At 40.9% G+C, this 23,611-nt stretch overlaps 1 protein-coding gene across 1 annotated transcript in view; it reads left to right on the plus strand.

Moving 5' to 3' along the window:
- MND1 (meiotic nuclear divisions 1) overlaps positions 1-23,611 on the plus strand; it is a 97,050-nt gene that overhangs the window by 48,201 nt on the left and 25,238 nt on the right. Inside the window, exon 7 of the mRNA XM_088828428.1 lies at positions 22,060-22,134. Coding sequence (XP_088684554.1) covers positions 22,060-22,134 — 75 coding nt within the window. The remainder of the gene's footprint in view (positions 1-22,059; positions 22,135-23,611) is intronic.

Raw genomic sequence — 23,611 nt, forward strand, 5'->3', positions numbered from 1 at the left:
TTTCTAGGAATTTGTCCATTTCTTCCAGGTTATTCATTTTATTGCCATATAATTCCTGATAGTATTCTCTGATAATCCTTTGTATTTCTGTGTTGTCAGTTGTGATCTCTCCATTTTCATTTCTAATTTTATTGATTTGGTTCTTCTCCCTTTGTTTCTTGATAAGTCTGGCTAGTGGTTTGTCAATTTTATTTACCTTCTCAAAGAACCAGCTTTTGGCTTTGTTGATTTTTGCTATAGTCTCTTTTGTTTCTTTTGCATTTATCTCTGCCCTAATTTTTACAATTTCTTTCCTTCTACTGACCCTGGGGTTCTTCATTTCTTCCTTTTCTAGTTGCTTTAGATGTAGAGTTAGGTTATTTAGTTGACTTTTTTCTTGTTTCTTGAGGTGTGCCTGTATTGCTATGAACTTCCCCCTTAGCACTGCTTTTACAGTGTCCCAGAGGTTTTGGGTTGTTGTGTTTTCATTTTCATTCATTTCTATGCATATTTTGATTTCTCTTTCGATTTCTTCTATGATTTGTTCGTTGTTCAGCAGCGTGTTGTTCAGCCTCCATATGTTGGCATGTTTAATAGTTTTTCTCCCATAATTGAGATCTAATTTTACTGCATTGTGGTCAGAAAAGATGCATGGAATGATTTCAACTTTTTTGAATTTACCAAGGCTAGATTTATGGCCCAGGATGTGATCTATCCTGGAAAAGGTTCCATGTGCACTTGAGAAAAAGGTGAAATTCATTGTTTTGGGGTGAAATGTCCTATAGATATCAATTAGGTCTAACTGGTCTATTGTATCATTTAAAGATTGTGTTTCCTTGTTAATTTTCTGTTTAGTTGATCTATCCATAGATGTAAGTGGGGTATTAAAATCTCCCACTATTATTGCATTATTGTTAATTTCCCCTTTCATACTTGTTAGTAATTGTCTTACATAGTGCGGTGCTCCTATGTTGGGTGCATAAATATTTATAATTGTTATATCTTCATCTTGGATTGATCCTTTGATCATTATGTAGTTTCCTTCTTTGTCTCTTTTCACAGCCTTTGTTTTAAAGTCTATTTTATCTGATATGAGTATTGCTACTCCTGCTTTCTTTTGGTCTCTATTTGCATGGAATATCTTTTTCCAGCCCTTCACTTTCAGTCTGTATGTGTCCCTCGTTTTGAGGTGGGTCTCTTGCAGACAACATATATGGGAGTCTTGTTTTTGTATCCATTCAGCCAGCCTTTGTCTTTTGGTTGGGGCATTCAACCCATTTACATTTAAGGTAATTATTGATAAGTACGATCCCGTAGCCATTTTCTTTATTGCTTTGGGTTCGAGTTTATACACCCTTTCTGTGTTTCCTGTCTAGAAAAGATCCTTTAGCATTTGTTGGAGAGCTGGTTTGGTAATGCTGAATTCTCTCAGCTTTTGCTTGTCTGTAAAGCTTTTGATTTCTCCTTCATATTTGAATGAGATCCTTGCTGGGTACAGTAGTCTGGGCTGTAGGTTATTTTCTTTCATCACTTTAAGTATGTCTTGCCATTCCCTCCTGGCCTGAAGAGTTTCTGTTGAAAGATCAGCTGTTATCCTTATGGGAATCCCCTTGTGTGTTATTTGCTGTTTTTCCCTTGCTGCTTTTAATATTTGTTCTTTGTGTTTGATCTTTGTTAATTTGATTAATATGTGTCTAGGAGTATTTCGCCTTGGGTTTATCCTGTTGGGAACTCTCTGGGTTTCTTGGACTTGGGTGATTATTTCTTTCCCTATTTTAGGGAAGTTTTCAACTATTATCTCCTCAAGTATTCTCTCATGGTCTTTCTTTTTGTCTTCTTCTTCTGGGACTCCTATGATTCGAATGTTGGAGCGTTTAACATTGTCCCAGAGGTCTCTAATATTGTTCTCATTTCTTTTAATTTGTTTTTCTTTTTTCCTCTCTGTTTCATTTATTTCTACAATTCTATCTTCTAGCTCGCTTATCCTGTCTTCTGCCTCTGTTATTCTACTGTTTGTTCCCTCCAGAGTGTTTCTGATCTCATCTATTGTATTATTCATTGTATATTGACTCTTTTTTATTTCCTCTAAGTCCTTATTAAACCTTTCTTCCATCTTCTCAATCCTTTTCTCCAGGTTATTTATCTGTAACTCCATTTTGCTTTCAAGATTTTGAATCATTTTCACCACCAAAATTCGAAATTCTTTTTCATGTAGATTCCCTATATCTTCCTCTTTTGTTTGTGTTGGTGGGCATTTATCTTGTTCCTTTACTTGTTGGATATTTCTCTGCTTCTTCATCTTGCTTATAATGCTTTGCTTGGGGTGGCCTTTCCCTCTTTTGGCCGTTTGTGGAGTTCTCTTTATTATGTAGTTTCCTTGCTGTGTGTGGGGTTGGACAGGTGACTTGTCAAGGTTCCCTGGTTATGGAAACCTGTGTCAGTGTTCTGGTGGGTGGAGCTGGATTTCTTCTCTCTGGAGTGCAATGAAGTGTCCAGTAATGAGTTATGAGATGTCAGTGGGTTTGGAGTGACTTTGGGCAGCCTGTATATTGAAGCTCAGGGCTAGTTTCCTGTGTTACTGGAGAATTTGCGTGGTATGTCTTGCTCTGGAACTTGTTGACCCTTGGGTTTAGAGTAGGTATGGAGACGTTTGATGAGCTCCTATCGATTAATGTTCCCTGGAGTCAGGACTTCTCTGGTGTTCTCAGGATTCGGGCTTAAGCCTCTTGCCTCCGGTTTTTGGTCTTATTCTTGGAGTAGTCTCTAGACGTCTCTATCTGTCATTTCCCAGGTGGTTCCCTCTGTTTTAGCTTCTGTCTGCTGGTCTCTTCAGTGTCTAATATCCGCCCTGATACTAGGGGGTGGGTGGACACTTTTTAAGGCTCAGTTGTTCAGTCCTGTTCTGGGAAGGGAGGAACGCTGCAGTCGATTATCTCTGGCGTCTGTGGGGAGTGCTCGCAGCGTCTCGGCCACACTGGGTTTGCCCCTGCTCACAGCACTTATGCTGTCCCAGTCTACACTGCACAGGCTCTAGGTTGCTCTGCTGGGAACTGTCCAAGGCCGGCACCGGGTTGTATGCACTTCCCAGGTCTGAGCGGCTCAAGTTCAGGTTCTCAGGTACTCCACAAAGGCGCAGACTTGGTTGGGCCTGCGTTTTGTGCCTTCCCCGGTCCGAGCAGCTCAGGGGACCAGGTGTTTGGCGAGCGCGGTCTCTGCGACTTATCGCCTCCCCAGTCCCCACCACTCAGTTTTCTGGGTGTACAACCGGCGCACCTTCTCAGGGGGATATCGACCGGCCCGAGCCCAAGAAGTCCTGAATAGCAACAAGCCTGCCTGCAGTTTGTATCAGATGCCTTTCTGGGGCCGCGGTTGCCCGCTCCGGCTCTGGCTGCGCTCCCTGCCTGTCTCGGCGGGGGATGTGGGATGGGCCGACCGCAGCCGGCTCACTCTGCTCAGTCCTTTATTCTGTGAGCGGGGCTGGCCGAGTCATAGGTTAGAGCTTTCCGCCTTTTCGTGGGGAAGCTATCCCACAGTCTGCTTTGCTCTCCCCAGTTCTCTCAAATTGTTCTCGTGGCATTCAAGCCCAGTCCTCTCTCTAAGCAGATCAGCCGGCTCCTCCCTGCCCAGCCCCCGCTTGCTAATGGCGTATGCAGGCGTCTGCGCTGCTTCTCCGCTGGGAGTTACCGTTTGGCGGGTAATCTGTGGGTTTTAAAAAAAATCTTAAAAAAAAAAAAAAACAGAGGGTTATGTGGCCCTCTGAGCTTCCAAGGCTCGCCACAGAATCACCAGTGAGAATGTTTCCTGGTGTTTGGAAACTTCTCTCTTTTTAAATCCTCCCTTCCCGGGACGGAGCTCCGTCCTTACTTCTTTTGTTTCGCTTTTTATCTTTTATGTTTTTTCCTACCTCCTTTCGAAGACAATGGGCTGCTTTTCTGGGTGCCTGACGTCCTCCGCCCGCATTCAGAAGTTGTTTTGTGGACTTTACTCGCGTTCAAAAGTTCTTTTGATGAATTTGTGGAGGAGAGAGTGGTCTCGCCGTCCTATTCCTCCGCCATCTTGTCTCCTGCCGACCCCTCTGTAACTTTATAAGTTTCTCCATAACTTTATAAGTTCCTCTTATAACTTTGTTGAGAGCTTTTATAATCATAAACCAATGTCGAATTTTGTCAGAAGCTTTTTTTGTACGTGCTGAGGTAATCATATGACTTTTATTCTTCAGGTTGTTAAGATTGTATATCACATTGACTGAGTTGTGTATATTGAACCATCCTTGCGTTCCTGGAATAACTCCTGCTTGATCATGGTATATGATCCTATTAATGTATTGTCAAATTCAAATTCAGTTTGCTGATATTTTGATGAGGATTTTTGCATCTATGTTCATCAGTGATATTGTCCTGTAATTTTTTTTCTGTGTGTGGTCTTTGGTTTTGGTATAAGGGTATTGCTAACTTCACAGAATGAGTTCAGAAGTGTTCCTTCCTCGTTAGCATAGTTTGAGAGATCTAGGCATTAATTTTTTTTTTGTTTGCTTGGTTGAATTCCCCAGTGAAGGCTGAACTTTTGCTTGGAAATTTTCCTTTTTAAACTGATTTAATTTTATTACTGGTAGCTGATCTCTATATATTTTCTATTTTTCCCTGATTCAGTCTTGGGAGATTTTATGTTTCTAGGTTGTCCATATTACTGGCATTTAATTATTCATAGTAGTCTCTTATGATCCTTTGTATGTCTGTGGTTTCAGTTGTAACTTCTTTTTATTTCTGAATCTGAGTTCTCTCTTCTTGAAGAGTCTGGCTAGAGGTGTATCAGTTTTATCTCTTCAGTGCACCAGCTCTTAGTTTTATTATTTGTTTCTATTTTTTGTCTCTGTTTTATTTATTTCTGCTCCTCATTGCATTTTGAATTATTTTTCCCCATTTTTTTAACTGGAGATGTATATGACACCAATAAGTGAAGTTGCTCAGTCGTGTCCAACTCTTTGCGACCCCATGGACTGTAGCCTACCACACTCCTCCGTCCATGGGATTTTTCAGGCAAGAGTGCTGGAGTGGGTTGCAATTTCCTGCTCCAGAGGATCTTCCCAACCCAGGGATCAAGCTCAGGTCTCCCGCATTGTAGGCAGACACTTTACCTTCTTAGCCAGGGAAGTCCCTATGACACCAATAAGAGCTTTTCAAAATTGATGTGCAGTAACTAGTACTACGGAGAAGGCAATGGCAAGCCACTCCAGTACTCTTGCCTAGAAAATCCCATGGATGGAGGAGCCTGGTAGGCTGCAGTCCATGGGGTCGCTAAGGGTCGGACACGACTGAGCGACTTCACTTTCACTTTTCACTTTCACACATTGGAGAAGGAAATGGCAACCCACTCCAGTGTTCCTGCCTGGAGAATCCCAGGGATGGGGGAGCCTGGTGGGCTTCCGTCTATGGGGTCACACAGAGTCGGACACGACTGAAGTGATTTAGCAGCAGCAGCAACTAGTACTAACTTACTGTAGTTGATACAAATCTAGGTTTTAAAAATAATAGTCTAATCTCCCTAATTATAGCAAAGGATTAGTTTATTCTTTCGATTAGTCTCATTTTTAAGACTTACCACTTAGAAGTATCATTCATGAGATTTTGGCTAGCTTTTGCAGCCTCTTCTTAAGTAAGTACATGTTTTCTGTAAAATTTTTTGAAGTGAGGGGGAAATCCTCAAATCCAGGCAGCCACTCTTGACATACTAAGGACCCCCAGACTGGATCCTGGTCTTTCTTCCTCAGTCCCAGTCCCTCGCTCTGCACACTCTTCTGGGAGGTCTCATCTACTCTTGTGGCTTCCATTGCCTCCTGTATACTTCTGAGTCCCTGGTTTTTATCTCCTGCCTATGCCTCTGCACTGGACTCCACACCTCTGTATGTATTCAACTACTTACTAGACATCTCTATTTGAATGGCTGATAGGCAGCCCACATTCAGTACATTCAAGACTCAGCGGAGAAGGCAATGGCAAGCCACTCCAGTACTCTTGCCTGGAAAATCCCATGGACGGAGAAGCTTGGGAGGCTGCAGTCCATGGGGTCGCTACGAGTCAGACATTACTGAGCGACTTCACTTTCACTTTTCACTTTCACACATTGGAGAAGGAAATGGCAACCCACTCCAGTGTTCTTGCCTGGAGAATCCCAGGGACGGGGGAGCCTGGTGGGCTTCTGTCATGGGGTCACACAGAGTCGGACACGACTGAAGTGACTTAGCAGCAGCAGCATTCCTTACCAGAGAAGGCAATGGCAAGCCAATCCAGTACTCTTGCCTAGAAAATCCCATGGATGGAGGAGCCTAGTAGGCTGCAGTTCCTGGGGTCGCTATGGGTCGGACACGACTGAGCGACTTCACTTTCACTTTTCACTTTCACACATTGGAGAAGGAAATGGCAACCCACTCCAGTGTTCTTGCCTGGAGAATCCCCGGGATGGGGGAGCCTGGTGGGCTTCCGTCTATGGGGTCACACAGAGTAGGACACGACTGAAGTGACTTAGCAGCAGCAGCAGCAGTTCCTCTGTGTCTTGTAAATTCTGAAACTACAGTCTACTTAGTCACCCAAACCAGAGACTTAATTTAGTCTTTACTGGTCTCCCTGTTACTAGTCTTTTACTTGCATTTGTGTGCTATAGTGGGTTTTTAAATGCCCTTTGGATAGTTTCCTGTCCCTAAATAACAGGTCTAGATCCCACAGCCTGACTTTAAGGCTCTCTATAATCTGGCTCCTGCTACTGGCCAGCCTAATAACCTGCTGTTTGCCTTCTCCAACCCTACATGCCAGTTAGCCTAATTGTTTACAACTTTGTGGATGCTGTTCGTTTCATATATTGTGTTTCCACATGCTGCACCTAACTAGCTCTTTTTGCTTGTCTACCAACCAACTTCAAGCTGTTCATTAACCAGAGATATTTAAGACCTACATCAGAAATCTTTCGTTCTGGGAAGTTTTTGTCCCCTCCTCAGCGGAGTTGATCACTCCGTTGTACTTTGACTTTCTCACCTACCTTTCTTTTGTAGAAGGAAGTCTTTATTTGCTTTGTTACCATGGCAGGCATTCTGAGAGCAGGAAAGTCTTAATTAACCATATTTTATCCCCAGCATGTGAATGCAGTTACTGAGATGCAGAGAGACAAATCTTGAATGAATGCATAAATCAATAAAGCATCGCCTAGTTTCAGTCCTGTTGTATACCTTTGTAGCAGATAGTTCTGGGCTGGTAGCTTTGTAGCAGGTAGCTTCTGAACCTTCCCCCTGGTTATTCTCCTTTGTTGTTGGAGCTACTTGCTGGATGGGTTTGAAAAGCCCTGTACCATACCCAAAACATTCTTCTATGCTTCATGTGAATTGTAGGTCTGGAACAGCCATTCTCATTCATAACTGTTTTCTCCCCAAATCAACCAACCTGGAGAAGATTTATTCCACAAAAAACTGGAGCTACAGTTTTGATGTCATGCCACCAGGTGGGGGCAGTGTCAAAGACATATAGATCCTTAGTTTCCTGGGATCCGTTCCATTCCGTTCAGTCGCTCAGTCGTGTCCGACTCTTTGCGACCCCGTGGACTGTAGCCTACCAGGCTTCTCCGTCCATGGGATTCTCCAGGCAAGAATACTGGAGTGGGTTACCATTTCCTTCTCCAGGGGATCTTCCCAACCCAGGGATCGAACCCAGGTCTCCAACATTGGAGGCAGACACTTTAACCTCTGAGCCACCAGGGAATTTGTTCTGCCTTCAAAAACTATATCAGTATTTTGTACATTTTAGTATTTCAACATTTATAATGTTTCTGGCTATTTTATGTATTTGGAAGTTTCAGAAAAATAGCTCTATCAGTGGGGTGCTTTTTTTGTTTAAAGTATGGTTCTTACTTGACCAAAGGGCATGGGTTCAAACTTCCAGGCTTGCATTTCATCAGATTTATCAGGGCTTTGTTTGGGTTCCATAGTATTATGTTTAATTATAACCATAAATTTCCTAGTCTATAACTTGGGTAAAAATTTAGATTGGATGCAGAAACAAAACTCAATTTAAATTTTTTTAAATTATTATAATTTTTAAAGTTAAATACATTCTATTTTTTCAAAAATTTCTAACACTGAAACTTGCCACAAATCTTAGTGTGATTGACTGCTCTCAGCTCTTGAGTTAGGCGGCCATCCAGATGTGTTGGGTTGCCCTCTTCTTTCTGCTGGAACTGCTTAGACTATGGAAGAAGCAGCTTTCATTTGTTTTCTTAGCCCTTTAAAATCCAAGTTCTCTTAAATCTTTCCACTATATGAGGCAGAAATAGAAAGAAAAGAGCATCTTTCTTTTCAAAAGATAAAAGCCTTTACGGGCAGCTACTTTTTCCTCACTATTTCTCAGGACTGTTGTCTCCTTATGACTTTTTCTTTGGCTTTATATATTTATTTATTTATTTTTAATTATACCGATTGGTTTTGCCATACATTGACATGAATCCGCCCCGGGTGTACATGAGTTCCCCTTCCTGAACCCCCTCCACCTCCCTCCTCCCCTTATCCTCCCTCTGGGTCATCCCTGTGCACCAGCCCCGAGCATCCTGTATCATGCGTCGAACCTGGACTGGTAATTTGTTTCACATATGATAATATACATGTTTCAGTGCCGTTCTCCCAAATCATCCCACCCTGGCTCTATAAATTTAATGTGAAGTTTATTATAACCTGGCCTAGAAAGAAATTTAAAGCTTTAAATGTGTTACTTATATTTAAGTTAAATAGAAATTTGAACTTAAGCACTTCAGTGCTTCTAAGCAAGTAACTTGTTATATTTTTGATGGGTAGGTTCTAATGAAACTAAATTACTTAAACTGAAAAACTTACTGGATCAAAACATTTTAAATAGTTTTTCAGTAACATTTTTATTAGCAATTTAAATAGTGGACAGTCTTAATTCTCACAAGAGGAATTCATAAATGTTAGAACTGAAATGTGAGCATATCATTTCCCAATATTCTTGAAAAACTAGGAAAATAAGTTATTCCTTATGTAAAAGTAATTTTGCTGATTTCAACATCTATGTAGATCTATTGGTAGATTCTGTCAGTTATTATATAAAAGTATGGGCTAGCAATCCTGGAGCTTGTTACGTACATGAGTGTCCCATGGACTCTATTTGAACCGACTCTCGAGCCCATTGGGAGACACATTACATTCTGTTCCATGGAGAGAGAGAGAGAGAGAGTGTGTGTGTGTGTGTGAGAGACACATTACATTCTGTTCCAGAGGGCAGTTATATCCTCCATGGAGAGAGAGAGAAAGAGTGTGTGTGTGTGTGTGTGTGTGTGTGTGTGTGTGTGTCCATGGAGAGAGAGAGAAAGACTGTGTGTGTGTGTGTCCATGGAGAGAGAGAGAAAGACTGTGTGTGTGTGTGTCCATGGAGAGAGAGAGAGACTGTGTGTGTGTGTCCATGGAGAGAGAGAGAGAAAGACCGTGTGTGTGTGTGTGTATGTGTGACTGTGTGTGTGTGTGTGTCCATGGAGAGAGAGAGAGAAAGACCGTGTGTGTGTGTGTGTGTATGTGTGACTGTGTGTGTGTGTGTGTGTCCATGGAGAGAGAGAGAGAGACTGTGTGTGTGTGTGTGTGTGTGTGTGTGTCCATGGAGAGAGAGAGAGAGAGACTGTGTGTGTGTGTGTGATTTACATTCTGTTCCAGAGGGCAATGATATACTCTCCATGGAGAGAGAGAGAGAAAGACTGTGTGTGACTATGTGTGTGTGTCCATGGAGAGAGAGAGAGACTCTGTGTGTGTGTGTCCATGGAGAGACAGAGACTGTGTGTGTGCGTGTGTGTGTGTGTCCATGGAGAGAGAGAGAGACTGTGTGTGTGTCCATGAGAGAGAAAGACTGTGTGTGTGTGTCCATGGAGAGAGAGAGAGACTGTGTGTGTGTGTGTGATTTAGTCTGTTCCAGAGGGCAATGATACTCTCCATGGAGAGAGAAAGACTGTGTGTGACTATGTGTGTGTGTCCATGGAGAGACAGAGACTCTGTGTGTGTGTGTCCATGGAGAGACAGAGACTGTGTGTGTGTGTGTGTGTGTGTGTGTGTCCATGGAGAGACAGAGAGAGAGAGTGTGTGTGTGTGTGTGTGTGTGTGTGTCCATGGAGAGAGAGAGAGACTGTGTGTGTGTGTGTGATTTACATTCTGTTCCAGAGGGCAATGATACCCTCCATGGAGAGAGAGAGAGAGACTGTGTGTGTGTGTGTGTCCATGGAGAGAGAGACTGTATGTGTGTGTGTGTGACTGTGTGTGTGTGTCCATGGAGAGAGACTCGTGTGTGTGTGTATGTGTGTGTGTCCGTGGAGAGAGAGACTGTATGTGTGTGTGTGTGACTGTGTGTGTGTGTCCATGGAGAGAGACTCTGTGTGTGTGTGTGTGTGTGTGCATGGAGAGAGAGAGACTGTGTGTGTGTGTGTGTGTCCATGGAGAGAGACTCTGTGTGTGTGTCCATGGAGAGAGAGAGACTGTGTGTGTGTGTGTGTAATGAATCCAAAAATCAGGCTGGAAGGGAGTGCACGGCAAGCTAGAGAAGGTGGTCAGTGAAGGGGGAATGTTGTCTAGCCTCCCTGGAGGTGTCTTCTGCATCATGGAAGTTACAGATAGGGAAAGCCAGCAGGGAAGCTGGCAAAGGACCCAGGAGCACAGCCATGCAAGGACCTAGCAAACATGTCAGGCCCAAGAGCACCGAGGCATCTTAATGCTACCTAAGTATGGTATTTCTAGTTCCCTTTACCTGTTCTGTCCTCTCTCCCCTTCTCCAGGCTTGGCAGAGGTGGAGGACAGGAGGCAGAGACTGCAGTCACTGGACTGAAGGGAGGGCAGAAACCCTAGGCTGGGGGAGAGAGGGGGACAGTGCACCCTTTCGAGTAAAACCCACCGGCAGCCTGTAGTTGCTGAAAAGAAGTCTTAGCTTTAAATCGAGAGTTGAAGTGTGATTGTTATGTTAGACATTCTAACTTCTGAATTAAGGCTTTGTTTGCCAACTTAGAAAAAATTGTAGATCTTGATTAAGAGTGATCAAAAATTCATGGGACTCCCAATTCTTCATGTAGTGGCAAAGGAAGCACTTCCCTCACTGAACTGTTGGCGGTTGTGGGGAGGAATTAAGTTGCATCTGTAGTTTTACCCAATGAGTACAGTGCAAAATGCATGCATGCTTAGACATGTCCAACCCTTTGCAACCCCATGGACTGTAGCCTGCACAGCCCCTCTGTCTATGGGATTCTCCAGGCAAGAATAGTGGAGTGGGTTTCCATTGCCTTCTCCAGGAGATTGACCTGACCCACAGATCAAACCCAGGTCTCCTACATTGCAGGCTGATTCTTTACTGGCTAAATTAAGCCAGGTTATGCAAAATGCAATGCAAAATATGTATAGGTTATTTCTTAACACAAAAATATTAATAATACAAATCTACTCATCGTTATAATTAATTTTAAATCTCCCCTTGATTTAAAAAATTTACTTGTTAAACAGTTCTATCATTCCAGATAATTAAAGGGTTGTCATTCCAAGTAGATTTTGGGTTTTCTTCTCAAATGGATTTCTTTTTTTTTTTAAAGACATCCTTTTTATTTTATTTATTTAGGTTGGTGAAAAAGTAATTGCAATTTCAGACCGTGAATTTTAAATCATTATAACTAGGCTCAAACACGTCTTTATTAATCAGAATAAGAATCATTACAATCAGTACATTTTTGCCAATGAGAAATAAGTTTGTTATTTCTGTAGCATAAAAATCTGTGTTTCAGGATTCGACAAACTCTTGGAAAGCATTTTCTCCCTCCTGCTGGTTGTGAAAGCATTTTCCTTGCAAAAAGTTGTTGAGATGCTTCAAGAAGTGGTAGTCAGTTGGCGAGAGGTCAGGTAAATATGCCAGGTGAGGCAAAACTTCGTAGCCTAACTCATTCAGTTTTTGAAGCATTGGCTGTACGTATGACGTGTGGTTGGGCGTTATTTTAGAGAAGAGTTCGCCCTTTCTGTTGACCAGTGCTGACTGCAGGCGTTATAGTTTTTGATACATCCTCATCAATTTGCTGAGCATACTTCTCAGATGTAATGGTTTTGCTGGGAGTCAGAAAGCGATAGTGGATCAGACAGGTAGCAGACCACCAAACAGTGGCCATGACCTTTTTTTGGTGCAAGTTTGGCTCTGGGAAGTGATTTGGAGCTTTGAGCTGGTTGTCACTGGTTGTCGTATAAAATCTTTTCATCGCATGACATCGTTGTTGCATAGCATAAGAGAAGACACTTCTAAACAATGATTTGTCTGATTTTTCAGTCAGTTCGTGAGGCACCCACTTACTGAACTTTTTCCCCTTTCCAGTTTGCTTCAGATGCCGAGCGACCATAAATGGTCAGCAGCTTCTTATGTACTTGTAGGAGGATCAGCTTGGATGAGCCTCTCAGTTGGTCGTTGTCAGCTTCCAGTGGCTGGCCACCATGCTTCTCATCTTTAAGGCTCTCGTCTCCTTTGCAAAACTTCTTGAACTACCACTGATTAAGAAAATTTTAATAAAGTCACTCAAATTTGCTTTTTGCCTTAATATCATTTCTCTAGTCTAAAGTAAATATGAAGTAAACGGGAAGTAGTAAGTCATTAGCATAAAAATACAAAGCAAGAAATGCTCATTAAAATGATATATAACATAACCACATTTATTTAAGAATGTGTTCCAGTATCAAACAGCAAACTTCAACAGTGCAAAGTTGCAGTTACTTTTGCACCAACCTAAATGTCCATTTTTGGTTGTGCTGGGTCTTCCCTGCTGAGCGGGCTGTTCTCTGATTGCAGAGAGTGGGGGCTACTCTTTATTGGTGGTGTGCGGCCTCCCATTGCAGTGGCTTCTGTTGTTGGGGTGCACAGGCTCTAGGGTGCATGGGCTCAGCAGCTGCAGCTCCTGAGCTCTGGAGCACTGGCTTACTAGTTGTGGCACATGGGCTTAGCTGCCCTGATGTGTGGGATCCTCTCAGGTCAGGGATCAGACCTGTGTCTCCTGCATTGGCAGGTGGATTCTTCACCACCGGGCCACCAGGGATTTCTTAATGGAGACTCTCCATCTAGGACATGTTCTTGCTGATGGCACTGACTGTTGTCTGCGGTCCTCTTACTGAGAAGTAACGGCAGTGGGTAGACAGTTAGCAGCCCTCATACTTAGCCCTCAGCTCTGTGCCTGTCATGATGGAGCCCCGTCTCACGTTTAGTTGTAGCCCTCCGTGCCTGTGCCTCACTTCCCGCTCAGTGTCAGCTGGGTTTGCGTGTCTTTGGCTTTCAAACTGTCTGACTGACTTCCAGTTGGATTCTGTGTACATTTTTGACTGTAGTCACCATTTCTGACTTAACTGTCACAACATAAGGCTTCGTTGGACCTCTTTATCTTCTGTCTCTCTTAACAATTAATACTTTTATTGCTTCCTGGAATTTAAAAGTAGCTCATTTGCAATAGTTCTCAAGTCATCTTGCCTTCTTTTCCCTGTCATCTCTTTAGCTCCCTGTCTGACTGAGCAGGTTGCTGACACCTCTCCTTGAAGGCGTGCTACTCCCATTTGCTGCGCACTGCTCCAGCAGTTTGTTTCCTCACGCTGCATAGTGCATTGTGGTCTCATCTTCATCAGGTGTTACGTGTGAATGTCAGAATTCTTCTCAAGCGTGTCCTTACTAAGTGGCTTCACTTTCCCCTTATGTTGCTTTCCTGATGGGATTCCCATGTTTTTTCTGTGTCCATTATTCAGGATTCCTGCTATACTTTTCTCAGGTTCTGAAGTATGTTCCACAGGGTTGCACTGCTGGAAGTTTGGTCTCCTGGTTAAGTGGAATATTAATCTGCTGTATTTTTACTAGTGTCAGAGAGTGTTACCTTTTAATGAGCATTGTCTTGTAGCATAAAGAAAATATTTCAAAAATATTCAACATTCAGTGCTCATCCATGCCTTGAGTTATTTGTTACCGTATTCAGTGGAAAGGTTTGAGCCAACAGCATTGTAACCATATGTACAGTGAGCACTTCATAAATATTTATTGAATGAAGAGCCTTCCTGGCATACGTTACTTTATTCTACTCATTCCTACAGTGCTATAACCCAGCATAGAGGAATAAGAATGTTGACGTTTGATGTCTTCCAAAATATTCCACAGCTGTCATAGCTGGCCAGCACTATATGAAACAGACTAAACTGCAGTGAAGGTAGAAAACCCAGGTTGACTTGGTATGAGCAATAACAGCACTTTTGATGTTATGTCTCATTTAAATTAAAATATTTCAAAGGTAGAGCATACTTAAACGTAATTTAACCTGGAGTCTGACTCTGTTTCTCTTGGTTTGGCCTCTTGTATAATGCCTTTGTCCTTGCGCTGGCTTTCTTCATGGTTACAAGAGGGCTGCCAGCAGTAATGTGGACCATTTGCTTCCTTGTAGCTATGCGGATTACAATCCAGAGGGCAGGAGAAAATTGTTCCCCACAATCACTGAACAAAAGACTCTGATCTTATCCAGATTTAAACTTGAAATCAACCACAGTGGCAAAGAACATTCCTTACAATGGTAGGCTTAGGCCTGGGATCATTGCCTGTCCCTGAGCACCAAAACCAGTATTAAACCCTACCCAGCCAGAAATGGCAAGACAGTCGTGAGGAAGATTGCAGAACTCTACTCAAGGACACGAAAGAACTCTTGAGTAAAGGAGCAGCATGTTCATGAACGACTAAAATCAGCTATAAAAATGTCAATTTATTATATATCATTTATATGTTACAGTAGCCAGAATCCTACTAGATTTCATATTCATAAAGAAACTGCAAGAAGGACTGAGAGGGACTCCCCTGGTGGTCCAGTGGCTCAGGCTCCACGCTCCCAATACAGGGGCCCGGTTCATTCCCTGCTTAGGGAACTATAGCCCACACGCACAACTAAGAGTTTGCACAGCTGAGAAGAACCCTTCTGCAGTGATGAAGATTAGAGTCCTGCATGCCGCAACTAAGACCTGGCAGAGCCACATAAGTAAATATTAAGAAGGAGGACCAAGAAAGTATTCTAGAAAGGAAGAACAATGGGGTAGGATTTTCCCTATCAGATGTCAGTATATAATACTCTACTGACTAAAACTTGCAAGACTTCCCTGGTGGGCCAGAGGTTAAGAGTCCACCTCACGGTGGGGGATGAAGGTCCCATCCCTGGTCAGGAAACTAAGGCCCCACAAGCCGTGGAGAAACCAAGCCCGTGCACGCTGCAGCTTCTGAATCCTTGCACCACAACTGGAGAGCTACAACAAAAGGTCTCGTGTGCTGCCACTAGGCCTCAACGCAGCCGGATAAATATTTTTAAAAACTTGTTATTTGTATCAGAACAGACAGAGAAGTATAGCCATACAAGTAGGCTTTTGTATACCTGTCTTATCAATTCTGAGGAAAAAGGCCACACTGTTCAGTATGGTGTAGAGATAATTGGGTGTCCATTGAAATGAATTAAAGTTAGAGCCCTACCCCAGCCCTTTTCCAGAATAAACCAGAGGCCTTTTAAAGAGTGAAAGAGCAAAAGAATATAATAATAGAAGGAAAGTATTTGTACAGTATTAGTTTGAGAGGCTTTTCAAAGCAAGACACAGAATCTAAAAGCCAAAAAGTTGATGGATTTACATAAATAATTAAGATTTGCATATTGGAACATAACATTAAAAGTTAAACATTTCCAACCAAGTAATTACCATCTTCTACATATAAACAAACAGTCCCTAAAAATACATGAGAAAAGGGTAAACAATGCAATGAAATAATGGTCATAGGACGTTATTAATGAAGTCAGTGAAGAAATACATAATCACTAGACATATGAAGAGATGCTAAATCTTGAAAATCAAAGACTGACAAAACAATAATGGAATGTCATTTTTCAGCCATCAGATTATCATTCTTTTATGCTATTGCCAGTATCCATTTTGGGGAAACCTACAAGGAGTAAACTTGTTTTATACAGTTGATGAAGGACAAAAATGACAAAATTAAAAGTTCAGCATTCATGTCACACCCATTAGGATAGCTGTGATGAAAATGAAAAAATGATAAGTGTTGGAGAAATTGAACTTTGTGCATTGCTGATGGGAATGTAAAATGGTGATGTCATTATGGAAAACAGTATGGTGTTTCCCCAGAAAGTTAAAACAGAATTACCATATGACCCAGCAGTTCCACTTCAAAGTGTATACCCCCAAAGAACTGAGAGCAGGAAGAGGTCTCGGGTGTAACAATGTTCAGAGCGGTGTTATTCACAGTAGTGAAAAAGTGGAAACAACCCAAAGGTTAATCACCAGGTGAATCGATAAACAAAATGTGCTATATACAAAAGTGGAATATTTAGTCTTTAAAAGGAGTGAAATTCTTGGGTAAATCTCAAGGAATGCTGTTGCTAGATCATATGATTAGAGTATTAAGTTTTGTAAGAAGCAGCCTATTGACTTCGTTGAGTTCTACGATGTTTGAGTCTTTTTTTAAAAAAAAACTAACTCATTTTAATATCTTGAAAATGTATTCATATATTGCTTATAATAGGAAAGTAATTTTTCTTCTAGTTTTATTGAGATATAGTTGGCATAACTATATAAATTTAAGGTGTACAGCATAATGATTTGATTAACATACATCATGCAGTGATTACCACAGTAAATTTAGTGAATATTCATCATCTTCTATAGATACCAAATTAAAGAAATAGAAAAAAATTTTTCTTGGATGAGAATTCTTAGGATTTACTGTCTTAACATTCATATATAACATACACAGTGTTAATTGTATTTATCATGGTGTACGTCATATCCCTGGTACACAGTAATAACGAGAAGTGTGTGTGTTTTCAGACGTAGAGAACAGACTGGGGGGTTTAGGATGGGAGACACATGTGCACCCATGGCTGATTCATGTCGCTGTAAGGCAAAAACCACCACAATATTGTAAAGTAATTAGTCTCCAATTAAAATAAATAAATTAATTTTTTTTCAGTGTGTAACTTTTGACGGCCTTCATCCAATTCCCCCCACGTACCCCCATCTCTGGTAACCACAAATTTGATCTTTTTCTTTGAGTCACTATACTTTGTTGGTTCCTGTTACACAACATTGTGATTCTATATTTCTGTACATTTCAAACTGATCACTGTGATAAGTATAGTTAGGATATGTCACCTTACAGAAATATTACAGTTATTGACTACATTCCACACACTGTACATTTCATACCCATGAGTCATTTATTTTGCAACTGGAAGTTTGTACGTCTTAAACTCCCTCACCTATTCCTTTCTTCTCCTACCCCCTTACCCAGAAAAAGGATTCCTAAAAGTTAAATATGATCGCAATATAGAAAATTTTATGTTTCACAGTACAAAGATAACCATTTTCAAGTTTTGTGCATTTTCTTACAGGTTTTTATTTGGCAGGGGGGGTTCGCTTTTTGATCATACATAGTCTCTCAAAGGGCTTCCCTGGTTTCTCAGACAGTAAAGAATCTGCCTGCAATGTGGGAGACCTGGGTTTGATCCCTGGGTTAGGAAGATCATGGCAACTCACTCCAGTATTCTTACCTGGAGAATCCCCAAGGACAGAGGTGCCTGGCAGGCTAGTCCGTGGGGTCGCAGAGTCCGACATGACTGAACGACTAAGCTCAGCACACAGCCTCTCAAATGTATTGACAGTTTTGTTTCCGCTTTTTTTAAAACTCTATATTGGTGTCATTAAAAGTTCTTCTAAAATGTTTACTTTGGCTACATAATTGTGACACATCGATAACATGAAATAGCAATTTAACATTTCTGTATTGTTAAGACAATTATAATTATATAACCCCCTTCTTTATATGTAAATTCATTTTTATAGTACTCATTGTTTTATGATTGATTCCTAAATGGAATATCATGTTTATTTTAAAATTGTAGTTACACTAATGTGTGTGTGCTAAGTCGCTTCAGTTGTATCTGACTCTGCAACTCCATTTACTGTAGCCTGCCAGGCTTCTCTGTCCATCGGATTCTCCAGGCAAGAATACTGGAGTGGGTTGCCATGCCCTCCTCCAGGGGATCTCTCCGACCCGGGGATCAAACCTGAGTCTCTTATATCTCCTGCAGTGGCAGGCAGGTTCTTTACCACCGACACCACCTGGGGAGCCCCAGATATACTAATAAGACTTTTTAAATATATAAAATCTTAAATTATACTGGCGCTCTCTCTGTTTTGTTTTGTTTTTGAGGAGAAACAAGACATAGAACCTCTTTTTTCCCAATATGTAACATATCATACATGAGTTTTGATAAAGCAGTAGACTTACCTAGTTTCTTTTACTGTTACCTTTTTTCCCCAACCTCCTTTCCTTGACATTCTTTCCCACCTATGAGGACTTCTGTACTTCTTTCAAAGGCTTTGAAATTTTATTTCTAAAAAGGAGCAAATCAGAATTCCAATGCAGCCAGCTTGAATCAGTCTTTCTGTTCCTCCAGGCAGTGAATTAGCCTTTTAGAAAACATTGGCATTATGTCTCTGAAGCCTCAGTGTCTGTTCAGGTGGACTGGAATGCATTAAAGAGAAGCACTGTCAGATCCTTCCTCAAGTCTGAAGATGAAATCCTGTTCTTACTAATTATAAGTCATTTTTGTTGCTGCTGCTGTTTTTTTCTGAGTTACTTAGGTTTTAAAAGTTATTATTTGCTTTAGTGAAAGTTGGAAGTAGAGTGTTACAGTATGTAGTTGGTTCTTGTTTTATGTTACAGAAATATGTCAAGAGAGTTTGCTTTTTAAAGGAGTCCTGTGGTGAATATTTTTTCTCTTTGTAGAATATCACTTCTTTTTCTGATTTTGTGAATGCGGACTTTTGTGTTTCTTTCAGTGACAAGTACTGAGATATTTTGTTTCTGGTTCAGACTACAGTGCTTAGCAGTAATTCATTTTTGCTGATGAACTAGGTAATACTCTCCCATGTATTAATATCTTGGGTATTTTAGTTGAGTTTGTTACTGCAAAAACCAGATTTCTGTAGTAGTTCAGTAGTTCTCCAAAGTGTGATGCCCCTCTTCAGAAGCGTCAGCATCCCATCACCTGGGAGCATGTTAGAAATGCACATATTAGGCTCTGCCCTAGACCTCTTCTGTTCAAAGCCTAAGGGGGTGCCCAGCAGCCTGGGCTTTAACACGTCCTTCGGGTGACCCTGATGTGTGCTCAAGTTTAGGGCTACTGCTGCTGCTGCTGAGTCACTTCAGTCGTGTCCGACTCTGTGTGACCCCAGAGACGGAAGCCCACCAGGCTCCCGCGTCCCTGGGATTCTCTAGGCAAGAACACTGGAGTGGGTTGCCATTTCCTTCTCCAATGTGTGAAAGTGAAGTCACTCAGTCGTGTCCGACTCTTAGCGATCCCACGGACTGCAGCCTACCGGGCTCCTCCATCCATGGGATTTTCTAGGCAAGAGACTGGAGTGGCTTGCCATTGCCTTCTCCGTTAGGACTACTGGTTTAGATAATATCTACAGTGGCTGAAAATCTCGGCTGTTAATCACTGAAGGCCTAGATTTGGTTTAATTCCAAGGTGTGTGTTAGGAACTATAGCAATATTGCTTCTAAGAGATGTGTAGCATGGGCTGCCTCACAGAAGTTGCTTTCACTGTTTCCAGCAATTGAGATTTTAAGAACTAAATATAGAGCCAAGATTCCTTCCCTACTGAGTTGAACCAATTTGTTTCAGTGCTTAGGATAATTAGCAGAAACTTCCCATTTGATACCATCCTTTAACCAAGATAGTTAAAGTGACAAATCATGAAATCACATCTAAAATACGTAAGATTATTTTCAGAGTTAAGAAATTCCTGAATTAGTTCTCTTTCAAAAGCTTTTAAGTCGTAAATAATTACAAGCAGACATACAATATCTTGGAGACATTTCATTAATATATTAATATGTCCATTAATTATTGGCTTATTTTTACATAGTTCTTCATTTAGGGAGTAACATCTACCTATCTGGTTAGTTTTTAAACATTTGTAATGTAAAAATGTTATGCTAATACCTACGTATTATTTTTCATTGGAAAATACTCCTAAATGTGGATATTACATGCATTTATTAAATTATTTCAGGTGGGTCCTTCAGGGTGGAATATTAACATTTTAAACATGGTGTTATTTTATAAATGAGAACTCTTGTTTTAAAGAACAAGGTCTCCTTGCTAAATTTAGGGCTTTAAAGCTTATTTTGGCTCTTAACACTACAGCAGATTTTTGTATTTCAACTTAGGAAGATAATTATTCTCTCTAGAAGAGGTATAACTGGTTTGGTGGTGATGTCCTCTTGGCATCACAGATGGATCTTGTTCGGGCTATGGATTAGAATCAAGGACTAGACAACCACAGGAATACTAACAATATTCCCTTTGTACATATTGAGAAGTGGAAGATTTCTTAAAGTCAGGGTAAAGCTACCAACTTTTTGCAGATACTATTTGTGATTTTTAAGCAAAAAAGGGTATCTAAGTATAATTCACCCTCTACAAATAATGAAGTCATATTGTGAAAGGTCAGTTTTTTACAATCAGCCAAAAGAAATTACTCATCCATTTGTTAATTCTTTTCCAAATGTTTATAACTTGAGAGTGAATGAAGAGTAGAATATATTTTAAGAAAGGCCTTACCCAAAGGGCTTCCCTTGTGGTTCAACTGGTAAAGAGTCGGCCTGCAATGTGGGAGACCAGAGTTCGATCCCTGGGTTGGGAAGATCCCCTGGAGAAGGGAAAGGCTACCCACTCCAGTATTCTGGCCTAGAGAATTCCATGGACTGTAGAGTCCATGGGGTCGCAAAGAGTCAGACACAACTGAGCAACTTTCACTTTTACCCAGTCAATGAGTCTAAGATTTCTAACTAGTTTACAGCAAAAGATGCGGTAGAGAATTTCCTGTGATTATTTATTTAGTTTGAGGCCCAGGTGAGATTAATAAAATTGAGACGGGAAGCAATGTTCTGAAATTAACCAGTCCCTTTTGGTGTGGACTCAACCACACGCTAACGAATATTCTGTGTCTAAGGTCTCTTTATGCTTGTGTTATTTAATCCATTTTCAATATAACTTACTACTTTCTAAGCTTAAACTGGTTACTTTAAGGTATCTAACCCTAACCTAAACTAAATGTAAAATTGGCAATGCTGTGCTCTGCTTAGTCATGTTCAGCTCTTTGTGACTCCATGGACCGTAGCCCACCAGGCTCCTCTGTCCATGGGGATTCTCTAGGCAAGAGTACTGGAGTGGGTTGCCATACCCTCCTCCCGGGGATCTTCCCATCCCAGGGATTGAACCCAGGTCTCCCGCATTGCAGACGGATTCTTTACGCCAAGGAAGCCCATGAATACTGGAGTGTGTAGCCTGTCCCTTCTCCAGGGGATCTTCCTGACCCAGGGATCAAACCAGGGTCTCCTGCATTGCAGGCGATTCTTTACCAACTGAGCTACCAGGGAAGCCCAAATTGGCAGTAAATTTGATAGATTTTTTCTTGTCTAAGAACTTACTGTATAATTCCTCATAAAGTACTTTATTTAAGAAGAATAATTAAGAATAATTTCATTTTTGACTCTTTATTACTGAAACAGGTCATAGTACTACCAGTCTCTAAGAAACAGTGTTTCAAAAAGACTTTAGTCTGAAGTGAAATGAAATTTGAAGAGAGAATTTATATAAAACAAGATTTTTTTGACCTTTCAAATTAAAATTTTAAATAATATACTTCAGGTTATTTGTGATGGAGGCAAGGAATCTGATGAATGAAGACTGAAAAGATTGATAACATATTCATTTTTGTTTTGTATAGGATAAGAAGAAATATTTTAAACTTTTGCAGTCTGCTCTGATGATTCATGATACTTGCTTTTCTTAAGTTAAAGAAGTCAGTTCCCAAAGTAGTGTTTGACACTTTTTGTCATGCTGACTTGGGCTGAAGGCAAATATTATTTTGTCTTCTTGATTCATGAACTTTATGTTAAGCCAGCTTTATCTTAGCAAGCCATTTTATTTGTTTCAATTTTATAGTTATCTGAGGGAAACCAGAAGTATGCAAACCTACAGAAAAGCATTGAGAAAGCTAAAATTGGCAGACGTGAAACGGTAAGTTTGTATCTGTACATTCTTTAATAATGTCAGTTCTAAGTGTAATGAAAGCAATTGTGCTTCCTGTGAGGATGCTGTTCCTACTAGAAAATAAGCAAGTCCCAGCAAAGGCTGTGAATGTCTGACCTGGTAGATGCACTGACTGTGAACCTAGATTTGTTATTATTGTATTGTTTACGGCAGTGCAGCAAAGAAGCATAAACCCCGGAGCCAGACTGCCCGGGTTTCCGTCTCCTAAACTCTCTCTCCTCAGTTTTATCAGTTGTAAAAAGGGGAATAATAAAATCTGCTTCATTGAGTTATTGTTTGATTAAGCTAGCTAATATTTGCAAAGTACTTAGAAGAGAGCCTGGCACAAAGTAAGCCCTGTATGAATGTTTATGTAAGTTTTTTAAGAGTTGGAATTTTTAAAAGTCTTGGCACAGAACCAATTGAAAACTGTCAATATACGGTCCTTATGGTCTTGTAATATTTTTAAATTATTTAAATGAATATTGACCTATTTTATTTTAAAAAGTACAGTGTTCTCTAAAGTATTATATTAGGGGTTTTTAAAAAATCACTTTACTTTTTAGTTTTATCATTATCTCAAGTTTGAACTTATGACTTGAAAACATGTTGAAGATCAACATGAACCTCTAAGCCTTTCATCGCAGCCTCTGTACCACTTGTTGTGAAAGAGACTCAAAAACTTGTCACATTGTAGAAAAGAACACATCACAGATTTACGTGGCCTCGTGCTTTTCAAAGTTATTTTCGCACGTTCTTCCGTGTGAGTAGTCAGCACAGTCCCAGGTAGGAATCAGAGAGTGCTAATTGCCAAAGAACGCTTAAGGAAGGTGAGTTCTGGGCACAGCCTGAAACTTGTGTTTCTTCATTGGGCACAGTTGCCACTTTTTAAGATTCAGCTGTTTTTTTCCTTTGATTTGGCATTAACCTATAGAAGCACCTTCAACTAATGGTGACATATTCATGATCCTTAATAGTCAGTCTGCTGAAGATTACCCAGTCCACTTTAACCACTGAAACTAGGGGCGAAAACCACTAGCAAACCTAGTTGGTGCCTACAGCTGTCAGAAGGTTATGCTAATGAGGGTTTGGGACGACTCCTGAGAAAGGCGAGCTCTTGTGTTCATCCTGAGTTCGCGAGTCAGGAGTTTTCAGAAACATCAGATATTATTCCTGGTGATGATGATACTGCTGACAATGACAGTAAAGAAAGACATAGCTGTCATATATATTCTGCTTACTGTGAGCCAGGCAGGTACTGTTCCAAACTCAGTTTCTGTACTGAATTTTCCATCAGTCCAAGGAGGTGGCCTCTATACTATCTTCATTTTTACATTTGACGAACTGAAAGCACAAAAAGGTTATGTAATGTGGCAAATGCCAAAGAATGCTCAAACTACCGCACAATTGCACTCATCTCACATGCTAGTAAAGTCATGCTCAAAATTCTCCAAGCCAGGCTTCA

Source organism: Moschus berezovskii, chromosome 19, assembly GCF_049115385.1.
Source record: "Moschus berezovskii isolate FMDL1 chromosome 19, NW_MosBer_1.0, whole genome shotgun sequence".
Classification (NCBI taxonomy): domain Eukaryota; kingdom Metazoa; phylum Chordata; class Mammalia; order Artiodactyla; family Moschidae; genus Moschus; species Moschus berezovskii.